Source organism: Xyrauchen texanus, chromosome 41 (genome assembly GCF_025860055.1).
Source record: "Xyrauchen texanus isolate HMW12.3.18 chromosome 41, RBS_HiC_50CHRs, whole genome shotgun sequence".
NCBI classification, from domain to species: Eukaryota; Metazoa; Chordata; class Actinopteri; order Cypriniformes; family Catostomidae; genus Xyrauchen; species Xyrauchen texanus.
This window is the reverse complement of record NC_068316.1, coordinates 9,986,252-10,005,785: the sequence shown is the minus strand read 5'-3', so window position 1 is coordinate 10,005,785 and position 19,534 is coordinate 9,986,252. Positions and strand designations below refer to the sequence as shown.

The 19,534-nt window shown below is 39.0% G+C and overlaps 1 protein-coding gene across 1 annotated transcript in view; it reads right to left on the bottom strand.

Moving 5' to 3' along the window:
- Positions 1-333: 333 nt before the first annotated feature.
- Positions 334-19,534, bottom strand: part of bcl2a (BCL2 apoptosis regulator a) — a 166,004-nt gene continuing 146,803 nt past the window's right edge. The window contains exon 2 of the mRNA XM_052113832.1: positions 334-438. Coding sequence (XP_051969792.1) covers positions 412-438 — 27 coding nt within the window. The 3' untranslated portion in view covers positions 334-411. The remainder of the gene's footprint in view (positions 439-19,534) is intronic.

The window sequence follows — 19,534 nt, the reverse complement described above, 5'->3', positions numbered from 1 at the left end:
GATAAGTCCTAAAGTACAGTACATCACATTATGATCTGTTGCATTTATCACTGTTTATGTGTCACATTGCTTTACTTCCTGTAAAGCATCACATCCTTTGTTCTATGTTTGCTTAATAGTTTAATACAGATCAAAATTATTTCACATTTGTATTTAAATCTCATTTTTTTAAATGGGCCCAGAAAAATTAAATACATTTCAACAGAAATTTATTTTAGGCAAGACTTTTGGTTCCTGTCCAATCACACCCTGCTGTTCACATGTCCTTAACCTGTTTGCTTCTTTAGATCAAACTGTATTCATCCATGCATTACCTCTCTGAATGTTCCCTTCCCATGGATAATGAAGGCTCCCAGTCTGTCAATCGCTCAGTCAGTCCAGGTTAATGACAATTGTGCCTTTGTGTCTGATTTAATGGATTCCATTCACAGTATGTTTCTAAAAGAGATCATAAATATAGATATTTTATCAGAAACATACAGGCAATCATAAACGTGGGGTGTGCTATAATACTGAGAAGAATCTGAAAGTTATTAATAGCAGGAGATCTCAACTGGTTGCAACCCAGAAATGAGTCACAGGTCTGTTCTGATGGGGTCGTGGAGAGCAGGTGAAAAACAAAAATAGGCTTATCAATTTTTAAAAGGGAGGAGAAAACATTACCCATATTTTTTGTTGTTAAATGTTATGTATACAATAAAAATATACAGTATTTTGATGTAAATTAACCTGTAATTTGTAATATAACCTCTGCAGACGGAAACGCAGTGTTGATGAGGGGTGAATGGCGAGACTGTTTCGAGCTGATAGAAAGGATACAGTAACTCAGTTAACCACTCTGTACAATTGTAGTGAGCAGCAGGTGTGCCTTCAGGATTTAGTCTGAGGGTACGCACAGAAGTCTGCCTGATAAACCTTATATCTAGGGGGTACGGGGGCATGCATCTGCATGCAACAACACCAAAGCGTTCAATTCTGATGACTTTGAGATAAGCATTTGTTTTTTTTTCTTCTTGAGGATGAGAAGCATTCATGTAACTATTGGCTAAAGCAATTCGTCCAGTAACATTTCAGACAGATGCGTTTTTGCGCTAAAAAAGCTAAACGTATCACAACAAATAGAGCAGAACGCAGGCGTCTCAAGATGCATTTATATCAGTTGACGTTCTTTTTAACTTGACACTGCGTCAGTAGATGCTAAAAACACAATGAAATGTGGCACAGTTTTCAAAAGACATCTATCTAGCGAACGTTTAAATGGAAAACGATTCAAAAAAGCTTGAGTGGATGCAAAAACACGTTCAGTTTGAACAGCCCCTTGTTCACATAACACAGCACTAGCGGAGGTTTCTCAGTTACCTCTCAAAAGACAGACTTTTGTTTCAGTTGATTGTCTGTACATTTCCACCGTACCCAGCGCAGTGTGTTCTCTGTATTCGTAAATATCCAGAAACTGTTCTATTGAGAATTCGCTCCAAATGATTCAGTGAGAGAGTGGACTGAACGGATTGTACTGAATCACCAATCAATTCAGACCATTTTGCCAATTCACTGAAAAGAACCTAATAATATATTCAATCGCAAATTGGGCATTGCTAGTTCTTTTAAACAGCCAACAGAAAAACACATTTCTGTCATGAATATTCTGAGAGTAAATATTTCTCAGGTCATTCGGAGCGCTCATGGTATGCACAGTGCATACGGCCATACAGCTGCAGGCACCACTGGTGAGCAGAATAGCATCTCAGAATGCACAAAACGTCGAACCTTGAGGCGGATTATCACAAACGCTTTCGAGAGCACCTCCGCGGTCGGCCACCGGAGAGCCGATTCACCTGAGTTCTAATTACCCACATACCGGGCTTGATTAAATTCACAGCTGATTCCCATCCCAGCTCCCTCTATTTAAGCTTCACGCAGTGACACACTCACGGCGAAGTCTCGTTTGTTCCGGCTACACTACTGAGCGTTCTACTATCATTCCTGTTTGATTATCTGCCTACCGACCTTGCTTTCCCTGTTGTCTACGATTGATTACTGCTTGCCTACCTGAACCTTGCCTGTCTCTTCGTGATTGCCCTTGCTGCCTGCCCTGACATCCTGCTTCCCTCACAACGCTCCTGCTCTGCCTACGTTTGCCCTGATTCCCCATTGCTTGACCATTGCTTGCATATATCTGTGAGTTTCAATAAAACACTGCTTATGGATCCCAGCCTACCTGTGTCTTTGTTACAGAAGACTTCGCCAAACATCAATCCAGCGGTGATATCACGTATGGCTGAAGAGCTCACCACCCAAGCGAATCAGCTATCTGCACAACACCATCAACTCGGCCGTCTGACGACCGCCGTGGATGAAATTATGCGGGCTGTACAAGCTCTCAGCCAGCTAGCACCGGCGCCCACCGCGCCTCCAGCCAGCCCAGCGGCCGACGCCGTTCCTCACTACCAACCGATCACCGGCCCTCGCCTCGCACATCCCGAGAAGTTTGACGGTATGCCCTCGAAGTGCAAAGGCTTCTTCATGCAGTGCACGGTCTTCCTCTCTCAACAACCAGCGCTTTACCCCACCGACGAGAGCAAGATCCTCTTCGTGTGTTCAGTGCTCACGGGCAGAGCTCTTGATTGGGCTAACGCGATCTGGTCCAACCAGGGTTTCGCCCAAACGACCTTCGAATCCTTCATGGACAGCCTGAAAACCGTCTTTGACCACCCCGAGAGCGGTAAGAGCCCGGGTGAACATCTGCTAGCCCTGCGTCAGGGAAATCGCACGGCAGCGGATTACGCACTTTCCTTCCGCACCCTCGCTACGCAGACCGGCTGGCCGGAAAGCCCCCTCAAGCTCCACTTTCGACAAGGGCTGAGTGCCGAGCTTCAGTCTGAACTGGCCTGCCGCGACGAAGGTATGTCTCTTGATCAATTCATCACTCTCGTCATACGCCTTGACAACCTCATCCGCTCCAGGCGGTCAACCCGGTGGTTCACGCCGGCAGCTCCGACTCGCTCATTCCACGAGGAACCCGAACCGATGCAGGTCGGTCGGACCCATCTCTCTCACGAAGAGAAGGAACGCCGCCTCTCGCACAACCTCTGCCTCTACTGCGGTCAAGCGGGCCATCTACGCGCCAACTGCCCGCGACGCCCCCCACAGTCCAAGAGTCCATCCAGAGAGACCGGCCCTCCGCCCTCGAGGTCGACCCTGGCGCCGACCAGGTCCTCGCTTCAGGAGCCGCTCATAGGAGGGGGGTTCTGTCACAAACGCTTTCGAGAGCACCTCCGCGGTCGGCCACCGGAGAGCCGATTCGAGTTCTAATTACCCACATACCGGGCTTGATTAAATTCACAGCTGATTCCCATCCCAGCTCCCTCTATTTAAGCTTCACGCAGTGACACACTCACGGCGAAGTCTTGTTTGTTCCGGCTACACTACTGAGCGTTCTACTACCATTCCTGTTTGATTATCTGCCTACCGACCTTGCTTTCCTTGTTGTCTACGATTGATTACTGCCTGCCTACCTGAACCTTGCCTGTCTCTTCGTGATTGCCCTTGCTGCCTGCCCTGACATCCTGCTTCCCTCACAACGCTCCTGCTCTGCCTACGTTTGCCCTGATTCCCCATTGCTTGACCATTGCTTGCATATATCTGTGAGTTTCAATAAAACACTGCTTATGGATCCCAGCCTACCTGTGTCTTTGTTACACGGATGGGCTACAACAGCAGAAGACCATTGGGAACTTTATTATGACAATATTCCTAATAGTATTCCTAATAAAGTTCTCAGTGAGTGTATATGTTATGTAGAATGTCAGGGACTGATAGCCTTGGTCACTATTCATACAATCAAAATGTAAGGTGACTGTGGCTTACATCCTGCCTAACAGATTTTGTTTCCATGGAAGTGCAGTTCATGGTCATTTCAATACATTTCAAGGTTTGATTATAACATTTTGACAACATTGAAGTTGACATTTTTGTTTTTATATTTGTGCAATAAACAATTGTGGTACTCTGTCATGTCGTCACTTGATGTCCAAAGTAAATATCTGGGTCCCGAATCAAAACAAGTTAAGAACCACCATTTATTTCTTTTCATGTTAGTTTTGAAATGTATCATGAATCTCGCTGGAAACCACAGTTCTGCACAAACTTATACCAAACCACAACTCTTTTCATATGGTCACATCTATTGTTTACAGCAAAATAGAACACAAGCCATCAGATTTAGCGGTTTCCCCTCACTTCCTCTGTGGAGCGCCAAACATTTTATCTGAGCTTCCCAACTAAACAATCCACTAGTCCTTGATGAAAGTGGGGGATGAGATGCAAGAGAGCATGGGAAGTTGAGATGGACTAAAAGGTAATTGCTTCACTGTGTGTGTTCCTTGTTGATGGAGCCTGGCAAATACACACTGTACAAGCTGAATGGCCTGTGTTCACACTTTTTCCCTCTAACAAAGGCCTTGTCCTTCCCTCTCAGAGCAGGACTAAGCCATGGGGAGGGACAGAGAGCTAATTGAAAGAGCAGAAGATCTTGCATGAGGTCATCTTCCACCACTGCTATTAACCATGTCTAATAGTCTCCATGGCAACCCCAGTTGCTTGGGTGCATGGTGACCATGGTTTGAAAAAGGTTGTGAACACACAAAGGAGCCTTTTGTGAGAATGAGAGTTTGGCGATTTGATACACTATACATGCATACACACTGCATACAAAACAATATTTTTTACTTTGCCTCAATTTTGTATGTATATGTACTGTATGTACATATCTATTAAAGAAAACTATGAAATGGCATTCACACCACATTTAAATTCCGTAATGTGACAAACACTCACTGAGCACTTTATAAGGAACACTATGGTCCTAATAAAGTGTCCGACATAGTCTTCTGCTGTTGTAGCCCACCCACCTGGAGATTTGATGTGTTGTTGAACTCTTTCATCAACAAGGCATTTCCGTCAACAGAACTGCCACTGTTGATGTTTTTTTGTTTTTGGCACTGTGGTGAGTGGGGGTGGGGGGTGTGGTGGCATTGTACTATTGCTCATATTTAGGTTTAGTGATTTGAAAAAACCCTAACTATAATAATAAACTTTGATTAGTAACGCATCCCACATTTGTGCTAAAGACATTAATGATACCTCAAATCAGCCGGCTTGTTGAGGAGAGGTGTCACATTGATTTCCTCAGCAATCTGATTTACGATTTTTGGCTGGCAGATGATAAAACAGTTGGGAAAAAAATTCCATAGACATATTAAGAGACTAGAATATTATTGAGACTTGGCTCAGAAAGAAAACACCATGCAACTGCACAGCAGCATTCTAAAAACACTTAGAATATCTTAGCAAGCACATATAATGTTTGTACAACCAAAATCTGGGGTCTTTGTGGCAAGTTTTTCACAGGTAAGCCCAATTTCCATTTTCTTCAGAAAATGTAAAAATCAAGTTTATAAATATTATTTTTCTCTGCCTGCATGGTCTTGGTTATGTCAGTAAAAAAAAGTAATTTCAGAGTTTGAGAAAGTTATTACATTTTGATGAAAGATTATGAAAACTATTTTTTATCCTTTACAATAATGAACACTGATGGAGTGTGCACAGTAAGACCAGAGACGTTTGTTAAGAAAGCGAATAGAGTCCATTTTTATTTCATGTTGTCTTTAATTTACAGGTGACAATTCACCATAATTGCATTTTTTCTGCTTCGCTGTCTCAGGGTTAGTGGCTGAGAGATAATATGCTCCGCACAAGGTGTTGATCTATAAATGTAAAGCTTGATTAACCCTGACAGCAGAGGTAGTGCTGGATTCACTAATGTAATGATTATTTCCCAAGGGCATTGAAGAACAGGCCAGGCAGAGGTAGAGATGCACGACCTGGGTTTTGACTAAACCTACTGCCCCAAGCTTGACTCTACAGTCTCAGCCCTGCTGACAAAGCACATCAGCCAGTTCTAAAAGCCAACAAAGTTGCTGAGGCAAGGCAAATAAGTGAACCAATAAATGCTTATTTTAAGAACAATTTTATCCAATTTGTGAGGTGCAGAGCATCACTGGAACAGAAACCTGACAGATTTGCTATATTTGGCATTGAGTCAATGGCCAGATTTTTAAAAACGTATTGGAATGTATTGTAAACTGTGTCTGCATCGCAAGTGAAACTAATGAACATAAGCAATGATTGTATGCTTGCACCAGCAAAGCTGATCACAGACACATGCAAATATTACATACATTGAAGATGGGATATGTCGACTAGCTGTTTACGATTAAAGAATATTAGTTTGTCGATGAGTGAGATTAGTAACTAGACTTTTTTAACACAGTCACACAGGAAATCAACATGTTGCTTTCGAATGTTCATTTACTTTGAAACCGACCCCGTTCTACCAAATAACTCACAAGTGCCATCACCCATCAGACATTTTTGAATCAACTCAAACATGTTCACCCTGCAGTGCTTATGATACAGCGCATTGCATGATCAACATCTGCTACAAGGGTTCTGGTCACATGGAAACAAGGAAGTAATCGTGTTCACATAAACAATGGTAAGCGCAATTCCGAGGTTGCATTTTTACTCTAACATTATTATTTTTTCTCTAATGACTGTTAGGTTTAGGGCTGGGGTTTGGGTTAGGGCATATGGTTAATAAAATATGCATTGCTGTTGATGTATTTCATCATTTACAACAAAAAATACAATTCGCCTTTGGCGCTCACAGGTGCCATGTGTACAATATTTCCAGTTCCGGCCACTGGGGGCAGTGTTTCAAATTTCAGTAAACACAGACTGAATTCAGCAGCATAACTTTCAGCATATTGTTGCCATTTTTTTTATTTTATTTTTTTTTTATGTTTTTGTCTGTGATCAGTGTTCTTGTTATCATGCATAATCTGCAGGTCTTTGTTTTTTGTGTGGTCATTAATAGTTTAATTCCATAAAAGATCTCTTCATTAAGAAACCTTTCCACTGTGCATTGTGCCCTTGTGCAATATGTTAATTGCAATTAATGTTTATTTAAACTACTTGTGCAGGTCAATGCAAGTACTAGTAGCTTCTTTTATTAAAGACAAATCCTTGTGTGTGTGTGTGTGTGTGTGTGTGTGTGTGTGTGTGTGTGTGTGTGTGTGTGTGTGTGTGTGAGCATACGTGGCCAATAAAGCTCATTTTGATTCTGATATTTGTTGAATTTCTGTCAGTGACCTTATTGAATTGCTGCATAGTATGCTGTTTTTTAAATGCATTAAATCCAGACATCCTTCTTTATTTCTGTGTTTTGCTAGTAGATCTCAGAAATGCCCATAACCACTCAAATGCCTTATGACAACTCATTAGTGCACAACTTCAAATTAAAAGTAATACCCTCAGAGATGTTTTGCTGGAAGGTTCAATATATTAAGGTGCTACTGATTGAGTCGAACTGAGATGCAGAGATCATTTTTGGTGCTTGTGTCTGAGTCTCATTCTCTCTACAATTGTATTGATAGATAAATGGGCTTTAGAAATGTCCCCTGGTTCGTGACCCACATCTTGTCCATTTGATCAGCTCAGTGGAGCACTTTCAGGGATTTTCTGTGCTTTTCCCAGACAAATTGGATGGTAAACTGTGCAGGATTGCAGTGATGGAGGACTGTAATTTCGTTCCCTTTTTCTCATTGCCGTATTAGAGATAAGTACGATCCTCTGAGCGCTGCTCACAGACACAGCTTTGCCAAAGGCACATGGACAAACTGTGAAGCTACAATAATGCATGGCAGGAAAGAGTCACAGGGCTGTACAACAAAGGAACATTAAGCTGAACATCACAATCCTTACAGGTTCACTTAAGACAGCTCAAAAATAGATGAACGTTTATTTTAGCAGGTTGGCAATATCCAGAGATGTGACATGTCATGTCCTGGGATTCTGTTTGCGAGAACTGAATGTATTGTCATATGTGATCTGCTGTCATCTAGTCTCAGACCTCAGAAGGTATGCCCACAGATTGTTCTTGGACAGTTGGATGCATATTGTTCCAATTTGATTGGCAAGCTATTAGTCATGTTTACAAGTAACTAATAGTGCACTCAAGTCATGTCGGAACAATTGTATTTACAAGTATTTACGATCGCTCTTTAAACTCTGGATTCTTGTTGAGCTCTGACTTTCCGAGGTGGGGACATGTCAATTAAAGAATCATGGCAAATTGTATTAGTTATAATTCAGTTTTAACTGTGGATTTTCACTGTACTGTTGTGTTTAAGTATATGCATTAAAAAAAAAAAATACTGGAGAATAGGGATAAAGCTTTGCAGACTGATTTAGCTGGTTTATGAGGCAACAGGCATGAGCAATAAAACTGCCTTTGCCACCATTATAAGTGGTAGCACTAAAATTATAAAAATAGATAGAGAACGTTACAATTACACAACAAATGCATGGCTTTAATCATCATTGTGTTTGTGCTAAAAAGGCTTCTTACCTTTTTCAGTAAGTGCAATAGGGTGCAAGAAAGATGTAATAGCAAAATGGGTATGTTCTTTCAGACTAAAATCACTTGAACACATTACATCTTATTAACTATTTCTGACCTCATAAGTATGAACTTCCCAGGAGGACATGAATGCAGAAACATTAGTGCTAAGATAAAATAAGTGATTTCAATGAAAAAACAAGCTTTTGGATTTGCTAATGTTTGTGAGGTTTATGCTGTTGAAACTTTACATTTAAAGGTGAAATTGAAATAACACCATTGGCTCTACCAATGGTGTGGAGTAGGACTCTCTGTTTGTCAAAACTTGTAGAATGTATAATTGTGGTGTCATGTGATTGGTCAATCAGATGGCCTCTTTCAGAAGTGTCTGGTTCAAGGTGGACCGGTAACACTTCACAATAAGGTTCTATTTGTTCACATTAGTTAATGTATTAGGTATCATGAACCTAACAATGAACAATATATTTTTAGAGCATGTATTAATCTTTGTTAATGTTAGTTTATAAAAATACCATTTTTAATTCCTAGTTGATGTTAATTCATAATTAATTAATGTTAACTAATGTAGTTAACTAATGTTAACCAACTGAAACTTTTTGTAAAATTATACAGTGGACCAGACTATATGCCAATGCTAGTCAAAAGACCTGCTCTGTGTGACTGTGTTTACCAATAAATGGTAAACTTGGTGTTTAAACCCACACTTAGCACTTCAGCACAGGGAATATCTGTTACCATGTTCATTATTAATCTTCTCACATGTTCACTGTGCATTACAGCACAATCAATACAGAGCTGCATTCTTATGAGATACCAAAGTAAAATGGGCAAAAAGAGGTGCAGAATCACCCTTTTCCATTTGGCACTGGCCAAGATGTGGTGATTGCCTTTAAATGCCACAGTCAGGGATCTACAGTTGTTCAAGAGGTATTGATCAGCTTTCAGAATTAATTCAAAAGGAATGACAGAAGCCTTTATAAATCAACATCAAGCATGGTCCATTACCCATTTCTCTTACAGCAGGCAAGAGAGCATTTTGTATTATTTTAATTAGGCCGAAGTCATAATCACACAGTTTCGTTCAATGCCCTAGTGGGCAATGTGTTTGCTTTGAAAATCTGCAAGAACCAAATGTAATTACAGCATGTAAACATGGGCCGCTCAGTTCAGGGAGTCACAGATTACCACTGAGCTCTTCATTTTAACATTCATGAAATATTGACATAAGTGAACATAAAATACGTCACATGCAATGAAAGTTATTTTGCATTACATATCTCCCACTGTCCACATTCTTAGACATGGCATGTGGTCTTTCTTCAAATTATCGTTCAGTGCAGCCAGTGGTGGATTTAGGCTTGAGCGACATGGGCAGTCACCTAGGGAGGTAGTAGAGTCCTCGCCACTGCCATCTACACCAACAGAGAAGCCATGGCTATCCGCTAGGGGATGGAGTTGTCCGGCCGCCTGAGAGCGAAGGATCGGCCGCCGACTGTGAGGGGAGTAGGGGCTCCTAGCCGACCACCTGGAGCGGTCCAGGGGTGGAGGAGACCCCTACGAGCCACTAAAACACGGCGGGGTCAAGAGAGGACTGCCGAGCGCGAATGGAGAGCTGCTCCTGGCCGACTGCCTGGAGCAGGAGAACCACTGCCAGGGTGGGGGAGACCCCTACCATCCACCGAAAACGTGGCAGGGCAGTCCATCTGCCAGGGGCTGGAGAACTGCCTACGATTCACCCAGGGAGGTATGGCTGTCGTCCACTAGAGGGTGGAGTAGTGGCCGAGGACCAGGCTATGGCATATCCGTAACAGGGGAGTCATTTTTTTTGTCTCTCTCTCTCTCTCCCGCTGTCACTCCGTGTTGGCCTTTCCCTCTTGTTTTTTATTAATAATGTTAGCACCTGTTTATTTCACCAAGAAACTGCCACGAGACTTACAACGTGCCAACAAAACAAAAAACTAAAGAAAAAAGTCCTTTCATGAAAAATGTAGGAATAGTAACATGTTTCTATGAAACCAGGCATAAAATGCCCTATTTGCCAATGCCATAAGAAAACTTAAATTGATATTAATTAGATTGTATATTATTAAGTCTTATTATCTTTAACACTTTTGATTCTCAAGTAAATATATCCTGTTTTAAGGACATTTAGATATTTGTACTGGAAAACAAAGCAGAAATTTTGATTTCAGAAAAAATAATTTTTGCATTGAACAGCCCATCTTCGATTAGATCTGATACTGAAAGCAGAGTGATGTATCCAATGCATGAGTAATTCTAAGCAATGGTCACACTCAGCATACTGTACTGTCTAGAGCCATATGTTTTCACATTTGTTCCACTTCCTGTCTGTTACCACGGAGATCAGCAGACATCAAATGCTCTTGAAAGTCACTTGAAGCTTCAAGTGGACAGAAAGAGACTGATCTGTAATGTGTTTGTCAGTCTTAGTTGCCCACTATGACCAAGATCTCATATTGACCCACAGGCCAAGTTTCATCAAACTCTAAATAATATGATTGTTAATGTTTTACCAGCATCAAAAGCTGCACAAAAGAAAAAGAAGAAAAAGAAAAGATGGTAACACTTTACAATAAGGTTTCATTCGTTAACATTAGTTAATGCATTATGTATCATGAATATGCATTAGAATTAACAATATATATTTTTTTACATTATTTACTAATCTTTGTTAGTAAATAAGTTAATAACATTTTAAGTTAATGTTAGTTCATAGTGCATTTACTAATGTTAACAAATACAACTTTTGATTTAAAAAATGTATTAGGCCTACTATATGTTTAAATTAACTTTAAGTAAGATCAATATATGCTTAATAAGTATTGTTCATTGTTAGTTCATATTAACTACTGTTGTTAACTAATGTAAACATATGTAAACTTATTATAATGTGTTATCAAAAAGAAAGGCACAGAGTTGATGCCATTAAGGTATCCTGCTGTGATGCTCACACCATGCAGTTTTCTTTTAACCTCTGAGAACAAACAGTTCCAGCAGTCCAATTAGAGCTTAAAGCAAAACGAAGGGACAAGCTCAGCACAAGCTATTCTTAAAGAAAGTAGAACGAATGGAAGCCACATATCTAAACCTTTGTTCTGCAATTCTAAGAAATTACAATTTTAAAAAATTGCCTTGTCTAATCCTTGTGCCAGACTCTTGATGTTTAAAATGAAATGTACATGCAACCCTCGCTCCATTTACATGCATATCACTTGCTGCTAACTCACCTTCACAAGATTTAATTTAAGTCAATGATAATTCATTACAGTTTTCAACGTGGCATATCAAGGAGAAAGCAGTCATATCTTCCTGTAAGGGGATTTTAGATCTTTTTAACAAGAGCCAAAAGCTCGTTCTACTCTAACAAAGCTGCTTCAGCTAAAAATGCTCCAAATTTAGCTCTTATATTCACCGAGGGCAGTTTTCTAAGCGACCTCCATGAACAAATTTAATTGTGGCTGTAAAAGTGTTATCGCATTAATGTGATTGTACATGGGCAATTGGTCATTTTATGAATCATTCCCCTGTGTAATTCGATTTGGAAATATAATTGCTTAATTGCATGCTTGACATGTAGCCCAGATGTTTTTTGTTCTCCGATATGGTGCAGCGATGCAGAGAGGAAGATGTAAGTGAATGAGTTTTTGCTATAGACTCGAGATAACCTGGCACAGAAATGTACAGAAGTGCTTTAATCTTCAAGGGTAATTTCAGCCTCAATATAGTCCACCAGAGCAAAGTTCTCCTGAGGGGGGATTTGGCCTGGTTTAGGCTGAACATAGATTTCTCACCAGACAAGGAACTTGGGATATTTCATATTGCTGAGATAAGCACAAAGACAAATGAGGCTGTCTAAAGTAAGCCTGAGAAATGGTTGCATCCTGTAAGTGATGTTGTGATCACTGCTGCTTAAGTTTAACACGACTAAGGAGGGCTCCATTTTCATAACCGCTACACACAACAACTGTACACTACATATTATCCAATGGACGTGAGATTTCTATTATACGCAGACTACGTATTCTGCGAATAGAGTATCGGAACTGCAACTCTGTACATACTGTAAATAGGTAATGCCTACAATTCAGTGACATTCCGGCTTTGAAACTTTTTGAAAATATTATAGGGTGGAAAATAACTGGGTGGACATTCAGTGGATAAATGGGCCATTATGGTCTGTGATTAATATCTATCAAACATATTTGTAAACTAATATTTTTTATTTTATTTCTGTTAGCAAATACTGAATATTGATTTTTTTATTATTTAAATTTCCCAAATATCTTCCCATAACAAGGTGGACATGTCATGCTTGACCACCAATGTATAACATCATAAAATAAAGGCTAACATAAATAAAACAAATGAATTACAAATTTCAAATGACTCAAAGAAATCTTGCAGAATGGCTGGTTTCCACCTCCAGTGTGTGTGATATAATTTCATAACAAATCTCTTCAATGAAAGGTCTTAGTATGACGTAACAGGGTGGACAATAAATATAGGGACACACAAAAACTATCAGTGTTAAAATTACACATTTACCACAAATGTGTAAAAAATAGAAATCCAATGATGAATCCTATTTAGACCAGTGGTAAATCAGCGGTTAAGGCTCTGGGTTACTGAATGAAAGGTCAGGGGTTCAAGCCCCAGCACCACCAAGATACCACTGTTGGGCCCTTGAGCAAGGCCCTTGACCCTATCTGCTCCAGGGGCACTGTTTCATGGCTGACCCTGCACTCTAACCCCAGCTTAGTTAGGATATGCAAAAACAACTGCATTTCATTGGCTCTGTACCTGTACTCTGCACAATGGCAATAAAGTTGAAACTTAATCTAGTATAGTAACCATGGTTAATTTTGTGGTTACTGTAAATTTACAAAAAAATACCTTACATTTATGCATTTGGCAGACGCTTTTATCCAAAGCGACTTACATTGCACTTATTACAGGGACAATCCCCCCGGAGCAACCTGAAGTTAAGTGCCTTGCTCAAGGACACAAGGTGGCTGTGGGGTTTGAACCAGTGTCCTTCTGATTACAAGATTACCAGTTATGTGCTTAGACCACTACACCACCACCACTCCCACCACCTTAGTGAAACACTGCGGTCATGCCAGCCTCCATTTTGAAAAATATGATTAAGCTAGCCCCCACTTTGTTTTGCGGTACGCGTATATACTATGCATTACGGTAAGAGCGTGTAAGAACTGTTTCAAAATAAAATTGACCTTCCTGTGAATGTAATTTCACATTCAGTCAGTCTTTCAATAATGAATGAAAGAAAGAATAAATAAATAAATGAATAAATAAAAATACATAAGTAACTACATAAAAGAAAATGAGTAATATTAAACAAAATAAACAAAAAATTATTTAATAATAACTAAATAATAAAGAATACATTTCCAAAGATGTCATATACATGCTGTGTTTTCTATAAATTCAGATAGACATTGTTTCCAAAAAATAATTTCACTTCAGAGTGTCACTCACACAATGTCAGGACTGTCTGATGTTGAACTTCAAAATCAAAGCCCTATAAAATGTCATTTATAAGCTGTGTTCCATCCAAATAATGGTATACTATTTGCACCCATATTTAAATAATAACATACAGTATGGGCATCACTGCAGTGTGTCTATTGTGTTTATTTAGAGTCCAACCGACACACTACATTAACCTCTACCCCTAAACCTTACTTTAACCTTACCATAGAAAAAATTACATCCTGACTTGTGTGAGTGACATTCTGAGGTGGTGTACTATCATTCTGAAGTGAAATTGTTCTTTTCAAACAGGGAGTTTCCTTTTAATATCTATGTGAATTTAGATGGAACACATCCTATATATGACATTTTAGAGGGCTTTGATTTTGATATTCAACATCAAAATGTCCTGACATTGTGTAAGTGACACTCTGAGGTGTTGTACTATCATTTTGAAGAGTTCTAATGTATTACCATATTTACCATTACCAAGGTGCAAATAGCATCTGCCAAAAATAGCATCATGCGCACAGAATGTTTTGTAAAGTTGTAAATCAAGCTGCAAGTGTAAAAAAAAAATCTTTGCATAAGTGTAATTCATGTGTTGTAAATCTGTAATTGTGTATTTTCATGTATTCTTCTGACTTTCAGACCTTTTTTCACGCTTACACTTTTGCTGATGCTTTTGCACATAAACATGGCCAAAGCAAATATTGTAAGCAAAGAAAAGGTGTCATGAACAACAAAAATGGATTAACTGTGTAGAATCAATCTGTATGTGTAAAATAAACTACGGCAGATGTGTAAATGACTTTTTTTGTGGCATAAATATTTTCCAGAAATAATCTACCTGTTCTTAATATGGTTCAACATCGTTCCTCTAGGTATCTCTCCTCTCTTAAATATTTAATTGAAATATTAATACATACGCATACTTTTATTGTGTAAAGGTGAGCTGACACCATTTATTGATATAAATATCATGGATGGATGAATGGATGGATGGATGGAACTTGCTGGTATCATTGAACTCATTCTAAAACACAAAATGATATTAGTAAACCGTCTATCTGTTCATAGAGTTTGTTTTATATGGCTTACTTTATTCATCTGTTTCCTAGCATAAGTTCTGTGATAGGCTACCAGCTAATGATAATTAATAGTAATTATTTTTAAATTGTGCATGTATTAATATTTTAGTATTATATTTAAGAAAGGAGAGATACCCAGAGGAACAACGCTGAGCCTTATTAAGAACAAGCTGTCTGTCATGTTATTAAACCAATCAGGTCAGAATAAACTGGTCAAGGAAAACCTCATTTGATTGGTTCCTAGAAGCAGGTACACCCGCCTACGGGTTTGGAACATTCAAAGCAGTTTTTGCTCTGATTCTCATACAATGTTAATAAAACATGGCCTCCTCCCTTCCAGGTTGCTTTCTGTGTTTCTGTGCATGATCAGTGCACACCAAAGTTAATGAGGAAGAGCACAGTCACCCTTCAGCAGTACCCCAGGGAAGTAAAAAGAGAGCTTGCACATGTCCATGGTTGTGTGATCACACCTCCTTCAATCTCCATTAAAGGTTACCCTTGTTCCAAATTTGACCACTGGTATTTCATCAGTGTAAAGAACAGTACCGTTAGGTCAACTTCTTTTAGTAATTTTCTGTGGTTAAAAATAAGTTTGGTCTGTCCTTATTGCAATAGTCATATATCAAGTGCAGTGAATGGAAACTAAGTAATATTCACACGAAAAGCTCTAAACCCGAAGAGGTGATTTTCAGGAGTTGCGTTAACCAAAAAAAATCCATTATTAACAGATTTTTTGAAACTATAAAGGATAATTAAAAATGTTGTCCATCAATTTTAGAGATTAATTTAAAAAAAAATTTTTTTAACCTAGTCCATTAGTTTTAACCTCACTCTCTCCTGCTGACTGTGTGTGCCCTGTTTATTCCTTGGTATTAAAGATACGTTTCAAACTATCCAATCACAAGTGGACAGATGCCATCGCCATACTGTACCTGGTAATATAAGCCTCTTTTGACCAATTGTGTTCGTATTTTGAGGAGAAGGTCTCTGATTTCATGACCGCATTCATCAATCATTACAACAATGTGTAACTGTCAAGCATAAACAGATGGACTAAAATGCAGAGGAAAAGTGATGAAAGTTTTTTAAAAGTTCAAGGAGAATCTACTGAAAAATAATATAAAGTCCACAAGAGAGTAAATCCAGGAAGGAGGTACGTAATCCAGCACAGGCTGCAGCTATGGATGGCGACTTGGTTGACCCAGGCAGGGGTAATGATGGTGGAGAGGTGGAGAGAGGGTGAGGAGAGATCAAAACATCAAACAAGACTGACATAGGCAATATTGAATAAACTTACAACACAAAACAATCTGGAACAGGACAGAACACAAGATTATCTTAAATAGAGACAGGTGCCACCATCAAAACGAGCTGCGTCAATCAGCGTTGCTAGGCAATGCCACTCGCATCCTCACACTACACCTGTAAACACATGAGGGAGCAGGAGAAAAAACACAAACAAAACAGAACAAGCCAGATTGACTCACAGAGACTGTGAAAGGTACTGCATGATTATGCACAAATTATTAGGGGGAAAAGAAATAAGAACAAAAGGAAAGAGCAAAAAAGTGCCGTATCGTTTCTATATACCAATACAATGGATGCTATGATATTCACCCAGGATATTCATTCCTTTCTAGAATTTTCCTTTTGTGTTCCACAGAAGAAAGAAGGTCATGTGGCTTTGGAACAACATTAGGGTAAGTCAATTATGACCAAATTTTTACTCAAGGGGTGTGCTAAATCTTCACCAAGGTTATTGGCTCCAAAAATGTGTGCCAAGAACTGACAATCTATTCCATAAGGAAAGATGACAGCAAACAGATTGCTTTCTTGCAGGGGGTCACGCACTAGCTGACCAGTCATTGAGATGAGTGGGAATGCTGGATGGATACTTTTTCCTGGTTTAAAGACCTCCATGCTTAAAATGGACTTGAAAATATAATAATTACGAGTTACATTTACACGAATTACCAAGCAAAGTTGAATTTACCAATGGGAAATTCTTGAGTTGGAAGTGGCATGCCAAAATCAAAGATGGTGGAAGCAAACTCTGCAATTTTCAGTGCTATATTTCTGTTATATTAAGGATTTGTGTACAATAGAGGTATTTGGATGTATAGTCAACAAATGTAAAGCTAATAACTAGAGATGCACAGATGTATCGGCCAAACAAATCGGCCAATAAAAGCAATTTTCAGACATTGGCCGATTGTTTAAAATCTGCAGATGATCAGGTCCTGTTATTTCCTGTAAAAATGGGGCGGAAAACGTGTCAGACATTTAGCCTAAAACTTGTGCAGTGGGTTAAAAGAAAATGCCTCTTGTGTGAAAAATGCTTTGAATTAGGAGACAATTACAGCAGAGTTGCAATTTTTAAGCTTTGAACTGCTAGAATTTCACAAGGTGGGACTACCGTTAAAAATGTAAACACAACTAATTTGATTACTCACTTTATAGCATTAAAAATCATCATTCAGAATTCAAGAAGAAATCTTACCAATTTACTGCGAGCCTGACCAGAGGCTTTTCAGAATTCAGTTAATGTGAGTTAATCATGTTAATGTGAGTTGATGATGTGCTTTTTGTTTCAGTGTTTTGTTTAGATAGGTACTGTAGCATAATAAAGCAGAATCACCAAACTATCTGTACTGTTACTGGCAGATGTTGTTCTAAATAATTGGATATAGGTATCAGCAAAAAAACATTATTGGCTGAATCACTACTAATAACTCATCTGTAGAAAGTGCATGGGAGAAGGTGGAACAATGGACATGTTGGATTCAAACACAATGTGAAGAACATACCACTGTCAGTTGCAAACACAATGATTTACTCTGTTCTAAGAAGTCTCAAGAGTCAAAGCACTCTACGTGTTATTGATTTCTATAGTTCTACTGGGACCCATCAGTTTGACTGTCTCTGGTATCTCTTGGTTGTTATTGGGTCATATAAACTGTTATGAAGAGTTCGATCACACCTGAGTCAGAGTTCAACACAAGTCATTTTTAATCAAAGAAAGGAAAGTCTATACAGATATCATGTTAACAATAGAAACAAATCACAAAGAAAACTCATTAAGTGTTAGTACAAATATCCAACAGTGTCAATGATGTGGAGACACAAATAAACACAACAGCAGTGGTGAAACTATTCAAACCGTGGCCTTTATGTACTCCCAATAGATTGTGGGGACTATTCATGTCGTCCACCACTCTATTCTCCCATGTTGATGTTCAGCGGGAGAAACAGATAAGAACATGGTGACATAACGTTGCGCAACAATGAAAGCTGTGCATGTTCATAGAAGAACAGTACAGTGAACAGTGAGCCCCAAGGCCCTACGATACCATTGTGGCCCTGCTCACGAAAAGTGTCAAGAAATGTTTTATTATATTCTACCTTTAATAGAAAAAATTTATTATGTTTTAAAAAAGAAGAAATTATTTTTTGCGTAAAAAATAAAGTTTTCAGCAACAAAGTTTTCATAATAATTTAGCACATTTCCCCCCTTGCCCCCAATTCTCATCAGTGTGATAAAACTAATTCTTATTAGTATAATGCAAAATAATAAAGATAATAATAACAATAATACAAATGATTATTATATTAATAATATATTTGATCACAATTAAAACATATTTTAAGTTTTATGAAATAAAAAAAATATTTGTATTATTTATTTTGTAAATGTAAGTACAGTTGTAAGTACAAATTATGGTTTTATTTATTGTTCTGAATTTATGTTGATTATACTATATAAAAATATTGGGATTTTCATTGCCATACTATATCCCATGTCCTAAAATTAAAATGGGTTATTTTATCTCAAACTTTTTCCAAACTTAACCCATGTCCTTTTTATTAAAAATTGTGGAGATACAGCTCAGGAGCTTCAGTTAATGTTCACATCAACTATCAGAATTGGGAAAAAATGTGACCGTGGCATGATTGTTGGTGCCAGACAGGCTGGTTTGAGTATTTCTGTAACTGCTGATCTCCTGGGATTTTCACGCACAACAGTCTCTAGAATTTACTCTGAATGGTGCCAGAAACAAAAAACATCCAATGCATGGCTGTTGAAGCGGATGGAAGCACCGTGTTGATGAGAGAGGTCAATGGATAATGGCCAGACTGGTTCGAGCTGACAGAAAGGCTATGGTAACTCAGATAACAACTCAATTATATTGTAATGAGCAGAAGAGCATCTCAGAATGCACAACATGTCGGGGCAGTGGTGGCTCAGCGGTTAAGGCTCTGGGTTACTGATCAGAAGGTCGTGGGTTCAAGCCCCAACACCACCAAGACACCACTGTTGGGCCCTTGAGCAAGGCCCTTGAACCTATCTGCTCCAGGGGCGCCGTATCATGGCTGACCCTGCACTCTGACCCCAGCTTAGCTGGGATATGTGAAAAATAAATAATTTCACCATGTATATGCAGAAAAT